Source organism: Nuphar pumila, chromosome 2 (assembly GCF_984573655.1).
Source record: "Nuphar pumila chromosome 2, dmNupPumi1.hap1.1, whole genome shotgun sequence".
In the NCBI taxonomy this organism is placed as follows: Eukaryota; Viridiplantae; Streptophyta; class Magnoliopsida; order Nymphaeales; family Nymphaeaceae; genus Nuphar; species Nuphar pumila.
This window is the reverse complement of record NC_143250.1, coordinates 8,438,189-8,460,750: the sequence shown is the minus strand read 5'-3', so window position 1 is coordinate 8,460,750 and position 22,562 is coordinate 8,438,189. Positions and strand designations below refer to the sequence as shown.

Sequence of the window (22,562 nt, the reverse complement as noted above, 5' to 3'; positions counted from 1 at the left end):
CACTATTCGGGTTGAGCGGATTGGATCGTACAATCCAAAAAGAAGCTATCCGACCCATTTTATATATGTTCCAAGTTGTCTGCACTAAATGAATCAAATGCAGTACACATGGACAATCACATCCTTGTCTGGTCAACTCAAATGCTGGACAAGGATGACATTGTAACTGTCCTGGGCAAGACAGCTCTGTGCCTGGCCAACAGTGTCCAGACAGCAACGTACTTGTCTAGGTTGTCTGCACAATCACACACCCCCTTAAACTACTAAAGGTAAAACCATTAGGTAACTTATGCAACAAATAAAACATGTAACCTACTGTTTAGTCAAATAAGAGAAGTATGAAAAATGCCAAGTCATTGCAGCCAGTAAGGTCTTCATTCTGAGAGATTTCTTTTAAGAAATTTCAACTCATAAACCCCAGATGGCACCAGATTGATTATACCTACAATTAGTCAAAGTCCTAATGAGGCGGCAGCTGAGTAGATTTTGGAAAATTCACACTAATCAATGCAAGATATAGGAACCTGCATCAACATCCAGTATAGCATCAAGCTATATCAACTAAACCTCTTATATAGCCTACAATCACATTCTTATAAAATATATTAATCAATTATATGTTAATTTAGAAAACAGTGATCAAAATCCCAAGTCAAATGAGCCTTTGATAACGGCTCTCACATCTCTAGAGATATTCAAATCATTTATATGCATATGAGAGTCATAAACATCTTCAAGAATAACATGCCCTAGAGACTTACTTTAGGATCCATGAATTCACAACAAAATTTTGATAACTTTTAGTTAAATACCAACGAACTCTGCTTCCAGAAAACTCTTCTTCAACCATTTACGCTTCAAAGTGACTGTACGTCAAAGCGTGGGGTCAATTGGTGATAATTGGATTAGATAGTCATACTAGAACAGCCCCTGTTGACAATCTAACAGAGGGTTATCCTAGAAAGAAGAAATGAAAGAAGCAGAAGGAAGACTGCCTAGCTTCATTAGTTCAAAGTACCATTACAAGAAAGATATAACATATGCTTACACATAAGTATCAACAATAAATAAAGCTCATAGCCTCATACATATTCATGCAAAGTGAACCAAATTATTCACATTGAAGCTAATGCAACCATACAATCAAACAGAGATTAGAATGATGAATTTATTTGAGGAAAGGGCCACAGCTTGTGGAATCAGAAATGAACTGGCAGCTGATGGTAGAGGGCAGTGTACAGAAAGAGCAACCTTCACTTTGAAGAACACATTGTAGTTCTCTGTCTTGACAACAACTGTATTAGTTTCTTGATGAGCTGGGGGTTCTCATGCAAATAATCTTCAAACATTTTCCTTAAACTTTGTAGCACCATAGTATCCTGAGAGGAGCCAATATTTAGCAACTGGGAAAATAAGTTCTTCCAAAGATCCACGTTCCAGTACCTAGCATTGATGATCCATGTTAGAGGGGCAAGAAGGACATATTATTTCCAAGGCACTTAAAACCATGCTTGAGCAGTTGACAGGGTAAGCCTGGTTGTGACCCAGTTAACCCTGTCATCTAAACACACTAAGAATCAGCAATATAAATTACTTTAATATCATACTAATGCAGTTGATTGGACTTGTGTCTTGGTAAATCCTACTTCCAATACTGTCATCTAAATGGTAGCAGTACCCTAACTGTGAAAACTATCAAGTGAGGGCATTTCAAGCAATTTATTCAGCTGTTTAAAAAAAATGCATGCCTGGTACAAACAATAACATTTATAATTCAGCATCTATGCTCCTTGACATTTGAAATTTGAAGTGTGAATCCATAAGCATAGGAGGGTACTCTTGATGAATTTCATTGAATCACCCTTAAATAAAATTACAAAGTGATAAGATAGAGTTTCTTAGTAATACCGTTTAAACGATAGTCTGGGCTGATAGTGGTAATGTGCATCTGAAGATGCCTTTTTCTCAACATCCATGTACTTACCATGCAGCATCATGTGTACAATAACACAAAGCCCATATGTATCTACCTGTTGCAATCATTGTTTCATGATCAGAAACATATAGTTTCATAAGGTGAATGGGGTACCTACAATGAAGCAATTTATGGATGCATAATGTACCTACAATGAGGCAACTTATGGATGCCTAATGAAGAGAAAACTACCTGAAATACCCAGGGCCTGCTTTCCTGCATTTCGATACAGCGAAAACCAGATGTTCTACAGTCACCCAGAAACTCCATACCATCAGGAAAAAGACTCTGATCAATTCCCCTTCCCCAGTCCACAAGACAAAGTCCCTGTCATAAACTTACTAGTTACATGTCATGAGTGAAATATTTTCTTTGAAATCCATGAGGCATGATATGTACCTGATCTTTCCATGATCCAGAGTGACTAAAAAAATCCTCCATCCCCAAGTCGTCACTTCATGAAAATAACAACAATCGCAACCATATCAGTTCTAATATATATATATATATATATATATATATATATATATATATATATAACTTTTACTAAGAGAAAGCAATTAAAATACTTAGCGGAACCCAAACACCTATGGAGATTCTTAATAACTATACACAGCAAAAAAGCTTAAGGACATTATCAAACATCATACAAAATGTACTATATTTTAGATAGTATCTAATTCTGACAGAAAATAGGAAAACAAAATAGAATCAAAGTGCTAGATCTTTAACTCCATCATAAGAATATCAGCCAAAACAGTGAAAAACAAATGTTCCAAATGTTGTAGCAAACACTACCACTGGAAAAGTACAACAAAGTCTACAAGACAATCAAACAGTTACCAAGTGCAAAATGGAGTTGGCTGGGTTGCCTGATAATATGCAGGTAAGAAACGCAACTGATTGAACCAAAATCAAGGTTCATTGAAGTCTTCAAAACCGCAATACACTTTGTCAAATGGGCTACATGTTGAACCAAGGAAAAGTTCAATCTGGACACATTTGCAAAAGGAGTTGATGAAGCAAGTCTCATGCAAATGATGGATATTTTGGCTGAGACTTGATGATACTCATTTAGATAAACTAGGCACTAGGCCTTGAATTTTGATAAGCAGGATATCCCATAAAACATCTAGAGTTGACTCAAACAAGAATATTCATAGGTGAGTTTCAGTTGACTTGGTTAGAGAGAGAGAGGTGTGAAACTCTGCCTGACTATTGACATGCTGCAGTTAGGAAATTTAGAAAAGAATCAAAGATACATTTGCAAAGAATAATGTTTAGACAGAATAAGAATGCCTTAACAATCGCATACAAAGCATTGCTTAGAAAATCATTATCAGACACGGCACATCACAGAATGATGCCAGTACACATGCACATGCCTGCAACATTGGATCAACATATTGTTCATAAAAAGCAGCTTACTTCAGCAGGAATATGCTGTTATCTTAGTTTTATCAATAAATGAATTGCTAGATCAATAACTGAATTTGACAGAAAATCGTCTCTTCCCACAAAATGTTCAACCAGAAGTACTAGTGATCACGGTGTTGGATTTCAGTTAATCTATTGAATGCCTTCCAAGCTTCTGTGCAAAACAACAAGAGTTTAGCACTTACCTAGCATATCGAACAAGCAAATTATCAGGTTTGAAATCACCATGAATGATGCCAACTCTGTGCAATGTTTCAAGAATGTGCAACATCTCTATGGTGTAATAGACACATATAACTTCATCCATGGCATGGCCAGTAACCACATAAGAATTCACCACATCCTGCGCAAAGTTTTCTTAGTGAAAATATACTAAACAAAGATAACCAAAACTAACAAAGTAAAAGGATTGGCAGTCAACAAACTTTATCAAGAAAAGCTAGAAGATGCTAATATGAAATGTTTACCTGAAGGGTTCCATGTTTTACATAGTCACACACCAGAATGCTGCAGTCAGAATATATGTGCATCTTTTGAGCGGATCCAAAACTTGATCTCTGCCAACCAGACAGAGAGTTAAAAAAAGAAAAAAACAGCAATAAAAGACAATTACATTGAGTTAAAGGAATATGATTTAAAGCAATAAGAAAGTAGTTGGGGCTTATAATGAAATAGTTCTTTAACTTGAGAATGGCTGGACCCCAACAGGCCAGGTATGAGAACAATCATATGAAGGAACTCAGCTCAACCACTCAACTTTCGGCTAATCGCAGCCAATCTATTAGACATTGGAAGACCATTTTCCAACCCAACTAGAGCCTGGAAAAGTCCCAAGTTGGTGCTTGGCCTAAGCTTTGTTTCAAGGATAGCTTAACACAAGTTAAATTAAAGCAACTCCAGAAAATGACATACTTCTGTGTATGGGATTCTCTTGTCAAGTTGTCTGTACATGTAGAACTCCCATGGGAAAGAAGGCTTTTGTATCTGACAAAGACGTAAATAAAAATCAGATACTAACGAACTAAGTAAACCTGCACAAACGTGAACACGCAAACAGAGAGAGAGAGAGAGAGAGAGAGAGAGAGAGAGAGAGAGAGAGAGAGAGAGAGAGAGAGAGACCTTCAAGGCAACTACTTCATCCGGGTTGCCATAAACATGAGACTTGAAAACCTGTGCGTATCCACCCTTGCCAGCACAACCTTTGATCTGGTATTTTTTCCTACCTTTCAATATTGTGGTGTAGAAATTAGAAGATGATGAAATAGAAGCCTACATATGGGAATTATGCATTTTTCTTTTCTCAGTAGCACAGAAATATTGAGAGAGAAAGAGTTGCTGATGTAAACGTAAACGTCAATTTGAACTAACACTTTATTAGGTATTCTTATTTCATGAAATTTTTTAAGGTGATAAACTAGTTCATTTGGTTCGCCATTTGCATTGAGATTAGATTTCCGTTAGCAGTAGAAGGTTTATGGTTTCCCAATGGTCCAACATATTTCCAACTGTTGGAATTTTAAAAAATTAGATATTCTTTGCAGGACTTTGTTGTGAGGAGTGAGATCATGATGGTATCATGGAAGATTTGCAGAATGCCTGGCTTACCATACCAAAGCTAAGAGATTTGAGTATATTTCAATTTTGGGTAGAGATACCTGTAATGAAGTAAGCGGAATCACTAATAACAAAGTGTAGAACACTTACAAGTCCAACAATGGACAAAAACAAAAAGAACAAACAAGCACTTTAAGTGCATACACAAATCCACAAAGGGATAATGCCAAAAAGGCAAATAAAAGATGAATACTATTGAGAATAAGTAAAAAAGAGTACATCAAATATGAAGGGGGAACTCCCCTATTTATACACAACAAGTGAGAGAGAGGGGCCTTGGGAGCTCCACCTCTAGGAGATATTGGGGAGCTCCACCTCTAGGAGATATTGGGGAGCTCCCAACGACTCCAAGAGTGGGGCCCCAAGTCTCTAACAAAGAAATAAAATAAAAAAGAAAAGAAGAAAGAAGAAAAAAGAAAAAAGAAAAAGGTAAAAAGTTGTTTCTAAAAAACAACTCTAAGAAAAGTAAAAAGACTAAAATACCCCTATCAGGCAATGCAGTTTATATATATATTTATATTTAACAGTACCTCCAACCAAGAAATTTGAAAATTGTTGAGTGATAGAGCCAGTGTTAGTGGGCTTTCAAAGGAAAAGATTTGAAAGAAGAAAGATGAAAAGGCAAGGCCACAAGTAGTAATAAGGCAAAAGCATATGTGCATACTAATAGGAGGAAAATAAGAGCTTTTTTATGGAGAGGATTTACTAATCTTGAGCAGAGAGTTAGTAGCTGTCTTCCTAGAATAACCCTAACTGTCCAACCCAGTGTTATCAAAAACGCGCCTTGAGGCGCAAAAGGCGTGCCTCGCCTTAAGGTGCGGTTTTTTTTTTCGTACAACAAGATTTCTGAGACATAATCAACAAGATTTTTGTAGGTTAATCTCATATATTTTCCAGTTATTTCAGTTATGTAATCAGTTTCTTAGTATATTTTAATTTTTGTTGGTTAATCACATATATTTTCCAGTTATGTAATCAGTTTTTTAGTTACTTTTATATGTTAATCTCATATTTTTTAGAATAATCTCATATATTTTAACTTTTGTATGTTAATCTCATATATTTTTCAATTATTTCAGTTATGTAATCGGTTTCTTAATATATTTTAACTTTTGTTGGTTAATCTCATATATTTTCCAGTTATGTAATCAGTTTTTTAGTTACTTTTATATGTTAATCTCATATTTTTTAGAATAATCTCATATATTTTAACTTTTGTAGGTTAATCTCATATATTTTCCAGTTATGTAATCAGTTACTTTTATATGTTAATCTCATATTTTTAGTACTTATTTGAGATTTTCTATTTCTTATTGGTTGTTATTTCATCAATAACGCATTTTTTTATTTGTATTTTAGATATTTTTTTTAAAGTTTTCAAAAAAAAAATTGAGGCTTACACTTTATGCCTCGAGGCTTATGCCTTGCTGCGGTTTTGGGTGGAGCGCCTCGCTACGCCTCAACGCTTTTCACAACACTGGTCCAACCTGACACTAGTTCAATGTGAATGACTGAGCAGGTGCACTAATAGTAGTTTGAATGATCTTTCCAAGAGACATGTACAACATTTAGTGCAACAATTTCTTTTCAGATTTAGGCCATAAATGATAATATTATCAGCATAGGATCCAATTATAGGATGCTTTATTATCATGGATTGTGAATTGTACTTGCATATGCAGTTGCAGCAAAACTGAAGCAGCAGTGTAGTGGGTCCAAAATCCTGGAGAACTACAAACAATTAGAAAAAAATGGTGCATGAAAATGAAATACTTATTCAATTTCCTTGTCTCCTGTCCAAAGGCAGTAATGTTCTTTAAATGAGTTAATGTGTTAGGATGAAGACAACAGTTCCTTTGGCAGACAGTTTCAAAGGTGATAGAAGAGGTTGGACCTTCCAATGTAATCCACCTTATTATTGAGACAGTGAAACAAAGTTCAATACAGCTTGCAAAGTGGTTAAAATTAGTGTTTCATTGAATTATCAGTTTGTCCTTCTAATTTAATTTGCTTGAATCCTAAGCTTGATATATTGGAGAAGTGTATGGATTGCTTATGCTGTTAAAACTTGAAAAAGTTTACAAATTTGATATATAAGCATATCCTGATTTTTTTATGAAAAGGTTCAGAAATGGTGTGGAGTTGCTAGGTCCTACAATAGCATGATTCACTACATAACAGTGCAAAGCATTGTTTTTGGTGCTAGAATTCCCTAAGCATATGTGTACAACAGTTCATGCATCGATAGATATAATACTAAAGCATAATTCCCATGTAAACCACTTAATGATGAAAAAGAATATCACCTAATTCTATGACCATATTTCGAGGAACAGTATTAGAAGAGGATAAAGGTAATTTGCCCGGGTAGCTTTTTGTGCTCCGATAGTAGCCCTGAAACCATTCAAAAGTTGACATTAAATAGACTAGATTGTGATTTTAAAACCACAAAAAGCAAAAAGTTCCTCACATCATATTTAACTAGGTACTTATTTGTCTTTCCCAAAAGATCCTCAATGGTGGATTTTGACCATGGATTAATGCCATCAACACTTCCGTGCTTGATACAATTACTTGCTTCAACCTAAAGCAGCAGCCAACAGGAAATGCATTAGGAAAACATACATGATCCTAGCTTTTTTTCCTACCAATGAAGGCATGGTAATTGAAAATACCAAGTTCCATCGAAGAGAACTGCTAGAGGTAATATGATCACTGTTCTCTCAGATAATGTACCTTCTGATTATGTGGACTTAACATATATGGTAGATCTAAATAACAGAGTGAAGAAGTCCAGATTTTATAGTTGATTCCATTCATTTACCTTCCTGCAACAGTTTTATCCCTTTTTTGTTTTTTCCTATTTTAAGCCTCTGCCCTCATTTAGATGACTGCTGCCAACAGCAGCAATATAATAAAATGGCTATTATGAGATGATGAATTTGGATAAATCACTCACTTTTAAGAATGATGGAAGAAACATTTTTCTTATTTTCCTGTTATCCATCCTTATTGAGATGGATTGCTCATTACATGCTGCAACAAAAATGAAGTCCATGCTTTATTTGAAATGCAAAACTGGTGAGAACCTTGTTAGATAATTTCAAAAGTACCAACAGTTTGCTATGTAAACACTGACTCAAATAGGGGACAAAAAAAATGGAAACTATCCAGTGGCATCTTAGATTGTTCTTTAGATGTAGGCAGGAAAAAAGAATTAAAGAAGCATGTCCATGATTCAGGCTAATAATTCAAGGAGACATGCCTAGTCTCATGCAAATACTTTTTAAAGAAATTAGCAATTTGCCTCCAATCACAGGTTCAGGGAAAGAAAGACTCCATCACAAAATCTTGCAGAGTTACATGAATCAATTGTCTAGTGGTGGCTAACAAAGTTCAATCGACAGCCCAATCATTTAACCTTTTCCCGTAGACCAAAAACACCATAAAAACGGCTATCAAAGTACCTCATTCTTCAATGAAACGTTAGCTTCAGTAACTCTCTCGAGGAACAATTTGTGCATACTCTTGAGTCTTTCAATCGGCATCGCATTCCTGTCAAGAGATCACCATGAAAACCACAACTTGCGTTCAAGCTACATAGTCTGGCGAATTCAATGATCCGAATTGCGAAGGATATATTCATGGAAATGAGGAAGAAACAGAAAAAATATCACCTAGAAATGCCCAATTGATAGATGCTCTGCGCTTCGTCCCATTTGCCCATCAATTCGAGATGCACCGCATACGCTTCATACAGAAACGAATGCGCTATGCCGATCCCTTTTGTGTTCATCATCTCATAAACCCTTTTGAAATCCTGAATCACGTCAGCCTGCAAAAAGAAAAAAGACCCAAAATCATCATATCCTTCATCTTCCATTTTGGCTATAAAGATACCTAAACTATAAAAACACAAAAATCCCTTACATAGATTACCCAAATCTTCAGAAACCGGATGTCATTGAGATATCGCTCGACTTGCTGGAATTGCGCAATACAGTATTCCAAAATCTTAACGAGTTGGGACAAATTTGAGCCCGAGCTTTGGCGAGAATTGTCCACAAACCTCTTGATGACACTTCAGATTAGAGAAAGAAAACCAGATTAAAATTACGAGAGAGAGAGAGAACCTCTTGATGACACTTCAGATTAGAGAAAGAAAACCAGATTAAAATTACGAGAGAGAGAGAGAGATACCTCAGCCAATTTTGTATGGGATCATCTTCAGATTGGCCTTGTGAACGACCCATTTCTTCGAATTCCCTGAGAGTGCAGAATAAAAAACCAGAATAAGAAAAGAAGAAGCAGATTTCCATATACCCACAAAACAAGAGAGAGAGAGAGAGGACAACCGAGAGAGGACTGAGAGGGATTCGTTGTAAATGTCCATCTTGAATCGGAGATCAGTGCTGGCTGTAGTTTCTTTTCCTTTTGCTTTTGTTTTCTATATTTTAGTTTTGTTTTCTATTTTGTTGGGTTCAACATTTTGTTGATCTTCATGTGTGATAATGTTGATCCTCTTTCGGCTCTTCTTCTTCTTCTCTGCAGCAAGAGAGAGAAAGTTAACGAGGGGGCGAGATTTGAATCAACGATGGCCGCGCGCGGAGGGCACCGGTATTGCATCTGGGTCCAGATCCAAGGACCTGTATTTAGCAGGACCAAATCTGGGCACAAATCCATATGATAAGAACCGGATCCAGTAAAACCCCCTTTCTTTATTTATTTTTTCTTAAACGTGTGACAGTAAAACTTCATTGTCTTATCGACTCTCACACTGGTTTATAAACACCCAAACTATGAACCATGATCCATCTATAACCGTGATATTAGTTTTTTTTATTGTTCATGTTTGTATTTATATTTTTATACTGGATTTATATTTGTTATATTGATGCATTCATTGATTTTTTTATCAGTATAAGCCCGTTTCTGATGATCCAAAATCTGGTTCCCACTAAATAAAACATGTAGATCACATCCATAGTATTAAATGCGAGTAAAAAAAAAAAAGGGGTTTCACCACTTTGCTAGCAAATATATTTTCTTTTATGTGTACCAATATATTTCCCAAATTTTCCTAAGACAAACTATATTTTCCGAAATGTGTGTTTTTCTCGTTAATATTTTTTAGAGAACAAGATTTGTGACTATGGTCTAGACTTTAATATTGCTGGGATAATATCGGGCCTGGTCTGGTATGACCCAATCCATTAAGATTTGTAGGGAGGAAAAATTTATAGCCAATTCCCTTGCAAGTTAAACACTATCGGCTCAGTTCGGATATAGGCAACAACCAAATCCGATATAATTGAACAGTGAAGTAGCGATCCAAGAAAAGAGACCTATCTACAGATTTAAGTCTCACTCGGGGTTTACAACCACAAAACCCACCCCTCCGTGGGTCCCACTTATACTGAGCTACAGTGAGGGGGCAATAGCCTCGGGGTTTTACACAGCTGGGCATGGAGACCATAGGTCGACAAGATTTTTCAGTGCAGTGGGTCTCCCAACTCGGCATCGGTTTCTCATGTACTAAATTGAAAAACACTAGTCACTTGATTGAACATTGGCTTGAAGTGAAGTTTAAACAAAAGTTAAGTTTATGGACAATGAGGTAGATCATGGCCATGGCTTTTATTGAAAATACCATTGCTAACTGCAAGTTAGAAAATATAACGAACATGGCTAATTTTCTATTTACTTTATACTTTTTCCCTTTGTCGCCTAAAAATTTAGGCGTCTGATTTTTCAGGCAGCAACTTATATGACGCCTGATTTTAACAAGCACTGACATGGTGCCTGAGTTTTTTCAGGCGACAATTACATGGCGTCTGTTTTTTTCAGGCGAACATTTACATGACCAAGGTGTCTAATTTGTTAGGCGAAAAAAAGGTTCAACAAAAAAATAAGTGGCCATATTTGTCATAGTTCTCTAGTCTCTGTCAAAACAATTTAGTTTTGAAGTCTTGAATCTAGTCTAATAGAAGAATTGCAGAATCTAAGGTATTCTAACATGTGACCAGTGGATCAAATGGAATCAAAGGATGTATCTATATTATATGGTTGGCAATGGGTAACGTATGACCTGAAACCAACCCAAATGTAGTAAGTATTTGACTAGATTTTAGCCCAAAATCTACCACCTTACAATAGGTCCTGCTGCATCTTAGTTAGTTAGAGGGACATTGCCAACTATTATCTATCTCTTCAAAACTTTCCAAGTGCAAGTTGTGTGCATAATTATAACATAACTTAATGCTTTCGGGTTAGAAGCAAGGTTGATTCAGTAACAGGAGGATCACTCCTAAACCCCACAACAATCAGCACCCTAACACAGCTACAAAACTAAAAAACTAAGAAAGACATGAAAATAAGAGAAAATCACAAAGAAAATAATAAAATTCATCAATAATTCATCATCAACCTCTATTTTTGCCTTTCTATAATGAATATTTATAGTAAACAAAAAGAAACCCTTAGAAACCTTGATCCTAATACAAATTTGAGATAGATCCGATTCCAGACTATGATCCAAAAGAATCTTGTAACCTGGTGGTATCCTGCTCTTGCTCTTGCATCAAAGGTGCTATATACATATATAATAAAATTCATTAATAATTCATCATCAATCTCTACTTTTGCCTTTCTATAATGAATATTTATAGTAAACAAAAAGAAACCCTTAGAAACCCTGATCCATTGAGATAGACCCGATTCCAGACTACGATCCAAAAGAATCTTGTAACCTAGTGGTATCCTGCTCTTGCATCAAAGGTGCTATCTATCTATCTATCTATCTATCTATCTATGTTGATAGTCGGGGTGAAGAGCTAGCTGCTGGTGCTGCATACACATGTAACAGCCCTTTGTTTCAAGTGTCAATGGTATCTAAAACTCATTAGATTTTTTTTTAAATGTAAAGAACGAATAAGGAAACAATATATATTGTATCTAATAGTTTTATGTATATAACGATAAACTAATTATTCTCGTCAATCACTTATCTCATGATTTAGACCCAAGAGGCATTGAGTGATGACTAATTGCACTTGCCATTACACTTTCATTTAATTTGTGGTGTGGTTGTGTGATCGAGCGCAACATGCACTATTTATCAGTGGTTGGGCTCATCACTGAATCTGCTTTTTAATTGGTGAATCACATCATAAACTTTAGTGTGCTACTCCACCTGATCTGCCCTCCATCTTTTGTTGGGCTCCACAGCTGACAGGTTGTACCACAGAGATGGAGGAAGGTCAGGTGAAGCGGCACATATAAAGTGTGCAATGTGATTGCACCCAATCTGCCCTCCTATATGATAGGTCGTGTCTCTCCCCTCACGAGGGCCTCTGGCTTGTGCATATGAGACACTCATGTTGGTTTTCTAATACAAAATGTGGGGATGTGTCCACCTCTCACACCCACCCCTAGCCCAATACTGTGAAACTTGCTAATAAACTATGACATAACAAATGAAAAAGTTAACTTGATTTTGAGCTACGTGAAGGCAACACCAAGAAGCGGGAAAAGAGATGTGAAGCATTTTAAAATTTATAAGAAATGAAAAGGGGGGGAATGGATTTGAAAACAAAATAAGAATTGAAAAATAAGCAGCATGCGAATTGAACAATAAGCGAAATAATAATGAATTGGAAGCAAATAAAAACAAAAATAAAAATGTCGTCTTAAATTTAATGATTTTTTTAATACAAGAATTAAACTTCCGTCAAAATCTAAAAATGATAGTTACCAATTTAGATAAAACATATAAAAAGTGAGTGGAAAGCATGAGAGAAAGCATCGATGAAATATGTAGGAGGCATGGTAAAGTGTGCAAGAATCGATATTTCCATCAAGTTTCAAAAGCAAAGAGTATCACACTTCCAAAACAAGTTTCGAAAAAAAGCCTGCTTCCCACATATCTAAGAAGTGTCCAGTAACCTCGGTTTAAAGATTCTTCACAACAAGTGTATGCTAGTTTCTTGCATCAATTTGGATCTCAGCCAAGTGAGAATATTACTAGATTTGGTAGTCTTCCTCACATAACATATTTGTTAACACTTTGGATAACTTGGGGTTTCAGAACATATTTTCTTGAGATTTACCAAAGCATGGAGTATATCTCTTGATTGTGTAGAACAAATATTTGACATCTTCAATTGGCAAAAACATGGTCCTATCCCATGTATGATCGGTCACCTAAGATGTTTTGGCAAACCGTGTTTCAATAGTAGCATTAGAATTTGTAATTGACAAAGTAAAAATATTGGAATCATGTCAAAGTCCATTGGAACTTGGTATGGTGCATGCCATAGATACTAGAATGTCGTAGTTCATTGGAACCTCATATGGTGCAGGGCATAGATACTAGAAGTGCCTAGGGAGGCTAAGAAGTATGCTTTGTAGTAATAAGGATGTATCTTTTACATGGATGGAGTTCATTGTGATAGTTATAACCAAACCACAAAAAGATACCCTATTAAGGGCATCTAAGGCAACTTTCAAACTGCAAAGACTTTTAAGTAAACACAATATGTAGTTGTCTTGCAAGGGTTACCCAAGTGGTTAAGGAGGTGTGATTTCCCAGTGTAAAAAAAAAGCACAATATGCTGCTGAAAATAAAATATAAAATTTGAATCTGATCTGTTTTCTGCAAAGCCATTTCTTTCCTGGTGAAATAAGGTAAGTTTTGGTTCACCTTGAGCCAAGATGCATAATTTCGTAAAGGTTTAAAGAAAGAAAAGTTTGTGATATATACATGTAAGCAACTTATTCATGCAACTTCTTATGAGACAAAAGACATCTTTTTTGGAACAGTTCAGATGATAAATCACCGTTAGTGGTGATTTTCAATATCCACCATGCATCTTGTCTAGGGGGGATGCCATACCAAGATGTCCTGTAGGGCAGATTAGGTTTGTTAGGAAACAACGATTCGACCTACATGATAGATTGAAGAAACAAACACAAAAAATCAAAAGAAAATAATCACACACATAACAAGGATTTTACATGGTTTGGCTAAAACCGCTTACGTCTAGGATTGCACTGAATCTTCTTCTTTATTGATTGAGATGTGCAATACAGAGGAGGATACCTCCTTAAATAGGACTCTTCTAGTTTTACAATAAGTCTATTAGTGTTGCAGGATATAACAAGGAGTATAGAGTAAAATTATAAAACTACCCTAAAAAAATTGCCTTAAGAGCTACCACCTCGAACGCCCACCTGTGGGCAAGAGGATCACTCCCAACTAACTTACTGTGAAGTTGAATCTGTGAAAATTATGGATTTATATTCAGGTAAGAAACAAGCTCCGCACTCCTCCAACAAGGTTATTTGTTAAATCACTTTAAGAAAGTGATTTGACATACTAACCATCCATTGCTTCAATCTCATAGTCCTTGTTCAAGTTATGGGGCCCACCAAAAAGTTAATGATGACATCATCATTGGCAGGCATAATGGTGACCATTGATCACCATAACGAATGGTGAGGATGTCAAATCACTTTCCCAAAGTGATTTGGCAATTCATCTGATCTGCTCTTAGATGTCCTAGAGGTATGAAGATGACCTTGAGGGATACTAAAGGGACTCTCCACAAGGTGCTCCATACCACCATTGAGATGTGTGGTGGTGAGTACTGAAAAATCACCATTAATGATGAGTATTGAAAAATCACCTAATCCAATTGCCATCTTTGAGGTTTGTTTCCCTCTTGGGATGAAGATGCAAAAGTAGAAACCCTTACCATCTGTCCTGTCTTTTACTTCCTGCATTTTAGGAACAAACACATCCGTGTACGATCGAAGGAACTCTTAAGTGATCCCTTATGTGCCCTCAACTAATCACATGGCTTGACAACATTTTGAGTGGAGCTTGTATTTTGTTGCTATGAGGTCCATGAAATGTTGTTATGTGATTGACTCAGGCAAAAATGTTGTCATGTATTGGCTGATAAAGGATCACTTAAGAGCCCCCCTATATCTCAATTCAGTTTCACTCATCCCCTATGTCATCTCTGCCTTCATTCCTCATCTTAGGATCTCACTATAGCAAGTTGTTTTAATCAAATCCATTCTCATAGATGTGTTGGACATGGTTCTTTTAATGGATATCAAAATCTGAATTGCTAGGGTTTTCTAATAGATAAAAAAATCAATGAATATCAAAATCTAAATTGCTAGGGTTGTCTAATAGATAAAAAAAATCAATGAATATCAAAATCTAAATTGCTAGGGTTTTCTAATAGATAAAAAATCAATGGCTATAAACATGCCAAGATTCATTGATTAAAAAAAACATATTTTTGTCAATATATTGTAATTCAAAGGTTGATTCCTATCAAATTGACCATGTTGAATCCATTTATATATGCAGCCATATTTGGTTCAAACAACTTGCATCAATGAGATCTTGTATGGTATATGAAGATAAGGATGAGTGTTACCAAGTGCTTACTTCTCCTCTATGCATTTGTAGACTTATTTTTTCCATGAAATACAAAATACTACATTTGGGCTCTCTTTGTTGGGAGCCATAGTTGGGAAGGGAAACATGGGATTCTTGTTGGATCTAGGTAAAAGATCTAATGTAGCCATAGGGTTTTACAAAAAGAATACTTTGACCCGCTAACACCGTGGGCCCAATTAAAGAGATATGAGGTTACAAACCCCATATTCAAGGTATCCAATGTAACCATATGGAGGTGGTTATAGGATTTATGGGTAGAGATAGCTACCCAAGGAAGGTAAAAAAAAAAAACTTGCTCTACATGTAATAGGGATACGATCGAATGCAGATGAATTCCCTTGACTACATGCCATTTTCCATAGGTTCACCAATCCAAACTCCTCCCCTCTCCACTTCAGATTTCTAACAGTGGTATCAGAGCGAGTTTATTATGTGTGTAGAGGATCGATGTTGATTGCTGCTTAGAGCCGCCTATCAAAAGTAGAGGTTAGTATTTTCTATTTCGATCACATTTATCAGAAACAACTACCAATATCAAAGTCATCAAAATTCATGTCTGGTATCTCAGACACCAAAAAATCATTACCACTATTATAGTCACCAAAATTTATGACTAGTATCTCAGTCACTGAAAAATTATGAATGATAAAGTACAAAAATAAATAAATAAAAAAAGGGGGCAAAAGAGAACCCTCTCTACTGATTTGGGCAGTAGCCAATATTAGGTGCCAAAGGAGACCCCCTGCTGCGACGGCAGGGGTGGCATCACTGTCGGTGTTGGGTGGTCACAACTAGATTTCGGGGTTTCATGGATGCATGGAGAAAGAGATGCTATCATTTTCTGCCCCGACTCTGACAAAGGTATGAGCGATGCTCATGGAAAAGGTCGAGAGAGCTAGCATCCATGGCATTGAGAGGGATCAACTCAAAACTCATGACATCATTGATCTTTGAGTTAAGGCACTTCATCTAGCTGATCATGTGGTCGAAGGATCAATTCTCCATGTCAAGGACCACCACGATCTTTATCGGCCAAGGAATCAACGAAGTTGCCAGATGCAGAGGGTCGTCCATGGGGTTTTCTCACCATATCCAGAGGCAGGCCATATTTGTCTTTGCACCAATCATCTACATCGTGATCATGCTCTACTATATGAGCTTCTCCATCTCTACCATCTTTGACTCATTGGCACTCGGTTCTATCTATCCAGCCTGAGGTCTTCGCGAATGTTAATAACTCAAGCTACAATGTGAAAATAGAGAAAATGTCTACCTTTCACCACCAATCCTGGGATGTCCAGATTCGTCAAAGCTTTGTATCAAGCATCTTCTTGAGTTGTTGGAGGTGAGTGGAGCAGTCAAAGATGGTGGAGACTCCCCATCGGGCAGTTTCACCAAAACCAACGACTGTGGATAAACCTACAGAAGAAGAGGAGAGAAAAAAAAAGAAAAAAAGGGAGAAAGAAAGTGGAACTGTGGAGGCAAAGGAAGATCATCAGTCAGTACAAGATCAACAAGCGGAAGAAGAAGAAAGAAAGAAAAGGGAAGAAGAGGAAAGAAAAAAAACATATCAGAAAAGGAGAGAGAGAGAAAGAAAGAAAAAATGGGATGAAGAAGGGTCAAGAAAGATTCTTTTTACTTTTTTAAAGTAAAATTATTAGAATGCCCTTCTTCTTTTTCTAATATTCCTCTCTACTTTTTTAATTATTACCCTATCCTATTTGGTAATTTCTTTATTTTTATGGTCAATTACCTTATTACTTTTGCTCTTTTATTATAATTCATTTTATTGATTAAGATTATGCTTTTGCCATTGTTACTCTGTAATTATTCCTCTTGCTTGTTGAATTCCTTTTCTACCCTTGATAGTTTTGACTATTTAATTTTGGATCCTTTTTTTCAAAATAGGGGCCCTTTTTTTAAAAATTATAGAAACGGGTTTGTTCTCTGGTAAATACCCAAGACAGGGATGTTGTGTCTATATTTTTCATAAAAGCTTATATTATTTTTTTTGAAATTGCAGAAAAGCACCTAAAATTTTCTATTTAACTTACAAAGTTTTAAAAATTCTATTTTAGTGATCTAGTTTGTTATTTTTGCTCAGAACTACCTTCTGACTTTTTTTATTTTGCAAAGAAGCTTCTCTGATTTGTTGAATACCTCTCAATGCTTGATCCAAATAGGTTTGGATTTATTATTTAGTCCATAGATTATTTTTATGAGTTCGGTATTATTTTTTTTTGTGATCCAAAAACTCATGGTTGATTTGATTTTTTTTAATCTAGTTATAATATTGATTGTATCTCTACCCTAATATGGGAATGATTGGATTTTTTTAGCATGCATTTAAAATGAATCCTAAAATATTATATGCAATTACATATTATATTTATATATTTTATGAGTTAATTCATGTTTTGGATCATATTAATATATAAGTCTAGTATGACTTAGTATTGATCCAGTTTTTATGATGGACCAAGTGTAACTAGACTAAGATCCATTAGATTTGATGTTTGGATCAATATTGAATGACTCTTGGATCAATATTAAATCTATTGAACTTGAATGGATCTGAATAGTTCCAGTTGAATGTTTTTAGATTCAAGAAATACCATTGAACATGTTTATACTATTATCATACTTGAATGAGTCATCTTATGAGTTTTGAGGTTATTTGAGTGTTGAGTAAAATAACTTGACGTGGACCAAAGGATTGAGATCTAGTTTTAGAACTGATTATATCTAAAAACTTGTGAGGTAACATGTACTTAGTTATGGTCCGAATGAAATCTATATATGATATAAGTGAGTTTGGATCCATATGAGATATGAAAATGTTTTATAGAATTGCATCTCATGGATATACTTATTTGTTTTATTATAAATGAATCTATTGTGGTTCCACATAGTGTAATGACATTCAAATTTATTTAACTTGGTTATGTGAAACTATGCATGGTTTGATGTATGTATAATTTGGATAGTTTCTTATTGGGGCCTCTTATTGGATAGATCTAGTGATGGATTCAAAAAAGTATGCGGATATGTTGTATGAATCAATATTTGATCTACAGTTCATGGTGGATCTAGATAGTATCAAGCATGATATTTGGATCTAATAATATTTTGTATGAGTCTTGATTTGACCTGGATAGATCCATATAAGTATAATGTCGAATGTGTGGTGTGGATCTATTTGAAATTTAGAACATATGAATACCGATTTGAACATTGGTCAAATTTCATGTGATATATCTCAAGTCAGTTTTTGATATGGACTCGTACAAATCTAATAGATTTGGATATAAAAAAATTTTGTGAATCCAATAATGGATTTGAACTTGTATATTAACATACTTGTTGTTTAAGTTGCTTACTACCATAAGACTAATACCTTAAAAAATGAATGAGTTTATAGTGTTTGGCATATCTAAATGGTAATGAGAGAACTGTCATTGAATATGGATCTGGTGCATATCTAAAATTGAATATGGATATGATGACTTATGCTATGCTTTACTTCTAATGCACATTACTTCTAGTTTGTGATGTCTTAATATGCATATATTATTTAATTGCAAGTGAGGGTGAATATATTTTATTTGCATATGATGATAAACAATCATAATAAGTCATGCTCCTTACAATTTATTTTATGAATGCATAAAGGGATATTTTTCATGTGTTAGAAGCTTATGCATGGTATGTAACATGAAGTTATTCATATTTTTAGTAATATTTAAGATTATTTGGATATTGATATATATCAATAAAAAATGATCAGGGGTTTAACTTGATGAGAATTTGAGCATGTTGCATGTGATGATGATGCACATGAATAGTAAGAATGTTAACTATGATGAAAGCTTAAAAAGTGAAAGTATTTGCTATATTTAGTAAATTATACTTTATCATAGATCCATGAGTTAATACTCTATGAACATAATGATGTCCTAATTTATGATCATGGAAGAAAAATATGAAACCACATAACTAATTAAGAAAATAAGACCTAAATTGTGATGTATTGGAATGAATATGACAACTTCATGATATATGACATAATATTTCATATTAAAGGATATTATTTAAATTTTGACATGATGAAAAACCCATATGGTTATGTAAAACAAATGAAAGGATAATGTCATGACTTAAGCCCTACTATATGTAGAATAAATCATGATTTATATAATGCTAAAAATTCACATGACTATATGAGAATAACTCATATCATGTATGAAAACCTCTTATTTTTTTAAATAAATAATGAAAAAATCTACATGACTACGAGAAAAATATCGTACTTGATTATATAAAAATAATGAAAAAATGTATATAAAAATATAGAAAATAACCCATAGTATGTATGAAAAACCTCATACTTGAATATGAATGATGAAAAATTCACATGATTATCTAAAAAATAACCCATAACATGTGAGAAAACATCATACTTACATATTGATATAACTCTTGGAATTGTGCATGATATTTTGGGCGCATGTTTTGTCTTGAAGTATTGTATATGATACATGATGCACCAATTGTGATATAATATATATGACTGTTCATCTCATATGACCAAGTGAAAGATGTTGGATCTAAGTAAATGATCTATTGTGGTCATAGAGGCTCGCAAAAAGAATCCTACAACCCACTAACATGGTAAACCCAATTAAAAAAAATGTGTACCCAATTAAAAAAATATAAGGTTTACAAACCCCACATTCAAGGTATCTAATGTAATCGTATAGAGGTGGTTACAAGATTTATGAGCAGGAAAACAACTACCTAAGGGAAGTGAAAAAATCACCCCATCTTATGTACACTAGGGATACAATCCAATGAGGATGAATTCTCTTTGACTTGAGGCCGTTTTTCATAGGTTCACTAATCTAAGCTCCTCCCTTCTTCACTCAAGTTTTCTCCTCTCTCACGCACACTACGGTCCCACATTTCCAACAATTCATAGAATTCCCATCATCTCCATCGATTGGAATGGAGACATATCCGAGTGACGTCGGAAGGACATTGTTGCAAAGTCTACCACTCTCATCATCGGTCTCATCGCTGCTTCCAACAACGTCTCCCAAACCGAGCCTTGATTAACGTGAGAGGTGGGACACGCTAGACGAGACTAGGGTGTCCTCCCTTCATGAGGTTGACTGGGAGAAGAATTTTACAGACGCTTTCATGACGTTGAGAAAGTTTATATATTTGAGAGATTTTGAACTTTCTATAAACAACAAGAAACTCACGCCATACATCGCATGAAAGAAAAGAAGAATTCCATTTAGGATGACCTTCATTTCCACAACTTCGAAGAGCTATCTCCATATATCCTCCAATAAAACACAACAGAAACTTCCTTATGTGGACGTGCATTTGTCTGTGAGAGAGGGAGAGAGAGTCCCACCCTAGAAATTCATAGCACCACCTTCTTCAGTGAAGAAGGATAGCTCATCATCCTTGAAGCCATCGAGCATTTCCAGCCAGCTAAAATCACAATGATCTTGTTCAGTGGTGCAGGACCCAAACGAAGTACTGCTAATCTCAAACATATCTTCAGGAATCACACTACCACTTCCCATGCACAGCTCCCTTTCAAACTCCAAGCCGCTACCACCAATTGCAAGATTGGAGACATCTCTAAGAAGACTTCTTGAGTCGATTGAATGAACCATTTGACCATCTTGATCTTCCTTATTGATTATTTCATTGTTCCCATCATAAGCAGATGCCTGTGGTTCCTTTGCTTTTCTTGAAGAGATGAACTTTTTTTTTACAAATGCAAAATGGAAAAAGGAAATTCAGTAAACATGAAATCCTCTCAGAAATTTTGAAAATTTCTTTCATGCAGCTTTCTTGGGAAACTGCTGAGCTGGCAATCCTTTTTTTTTCCTTTCCCACCATGAATTAAACAAACATCAAATCAACATGCTGAGAAAGTGCTAAGCAGCTGATTTTTTTTTTTTAGAAATCCTAGCCCCTTCTCATTAAAGGCCTTTTCCTTACGCGAGAATGAAATAAACGGCCGTTATGACATTCACATATTGGATAGTGAGTGAAGTGACCTAGTAGGAAACTAATTAGGGTGCATTTGATTGCATCTAACCTCATATCCAAGGCTATTAAATCTCCTAATCTAAGATCCTGAAGACCATCTGCAACCTTTCCCCCCACCATTTACTACAATATAAAGAAGAATAAGAACTTACAAATTCTTGGGTTTCATCATCTTTGTAGAGAAACATGTAATCCCCAGTTCTAAGGTGATATTTTTGTACAAAAAAACCTGCATAAATAAATAATACCCCACATCAAACTTCACAGGAAAACAGTACTGCTGCTTGAAAAAGAACGAACTTGATTTTTATACCTATGTTTTCTATTACATACATCCTGCTAGTGCTGTTAGGCCAAAACCTGTCAAAAAATAACAAAAAGTGAGGCTTGTTTCATCTAATGAAACGTAAGAAGAACCTATAAATCGAAGGAAAGATGTGTAAGAAAATGCAAGGAATAAGTCAAATAATTTGTAACTAAACTCCCATGGTTATCCATACTTCATGGCCATTAGATCATAAACTTGATTTGGGGGGTTATGCGGACTAGTGAGTGCTTTTTTGTTTTATTTTTTTCTAGGCTAGGTCAAGGAGACACCACACCCACCAAAACTGTACCACATTGGCAGGTCTCCAGTTGGTAAAATCCTCGAGGTCTCTCCTGCGTGGGAGTACACCCACCTTTGAACTTTGTATCAAGGGATGCCCTCTATAGGTTCCAGACCATGGGCGTACCATATCAGGTGACAAACCACAGTCACCCTTAGTTAGGAAGGCTGAGCCCTTGTGAGCTATTAGTGAGTGCTAGTTGACACAATTGGAATGTAAACTTTTTAATGTAAGAACCAAAAATAGTTGTGTATTTGAAAGTACTATCGAGTGATGCTTTGTATGTAGCTGACTATTGATTATATTCAATACTCACGCACATCTCACTTGGAAACTGTGAGAGTGGGAATCGCTACATCTCCATCAAGTGAGATGTATG

General features: G+C 35.4%; 1 protein-coding gene across 1 annotated transcript; it reads right to left on the bottom strand.

The window, feature by feature from the left end:
* Positions 1-1,253: 1,253 nt before the first annotated feature.
* Positions 1,254-20,776, bottom strand: LOC149844656 (protein kinase and Mad3-BUB1-I domain-containing protein). Its single transcript, XM_089985752.1, has 16 exons — positions 20,768-20,776; positions 16,777-16,922; positions 9,227-9,292; positions 8,957-9,107; positions 8,704-8,861; positions 8,494-8,581; positions 7,497-7,610; positions 7,333-7,420; positions 4,532-4,635; positions 4,325-4,396; positions 3,880-3,969; positions 3,598-3,755; positions 2,375-2,429; positions 2,168-2,302; positions 1,909-2,030; positions 1,254-1,443 (listed from the first exon to the last, which is right to left on the bottom strand). The coding sequence occupies exons 1-16, from the start codon at positions 20,774-20,776 to the stop codon at positions 1,254-1,256; spliced, it is 1,746 nt and encodes a 581-aa protein (XP_089841878.1).
* Positions 20,777-22,562: the final 1,786 nt, after the last annotated feature.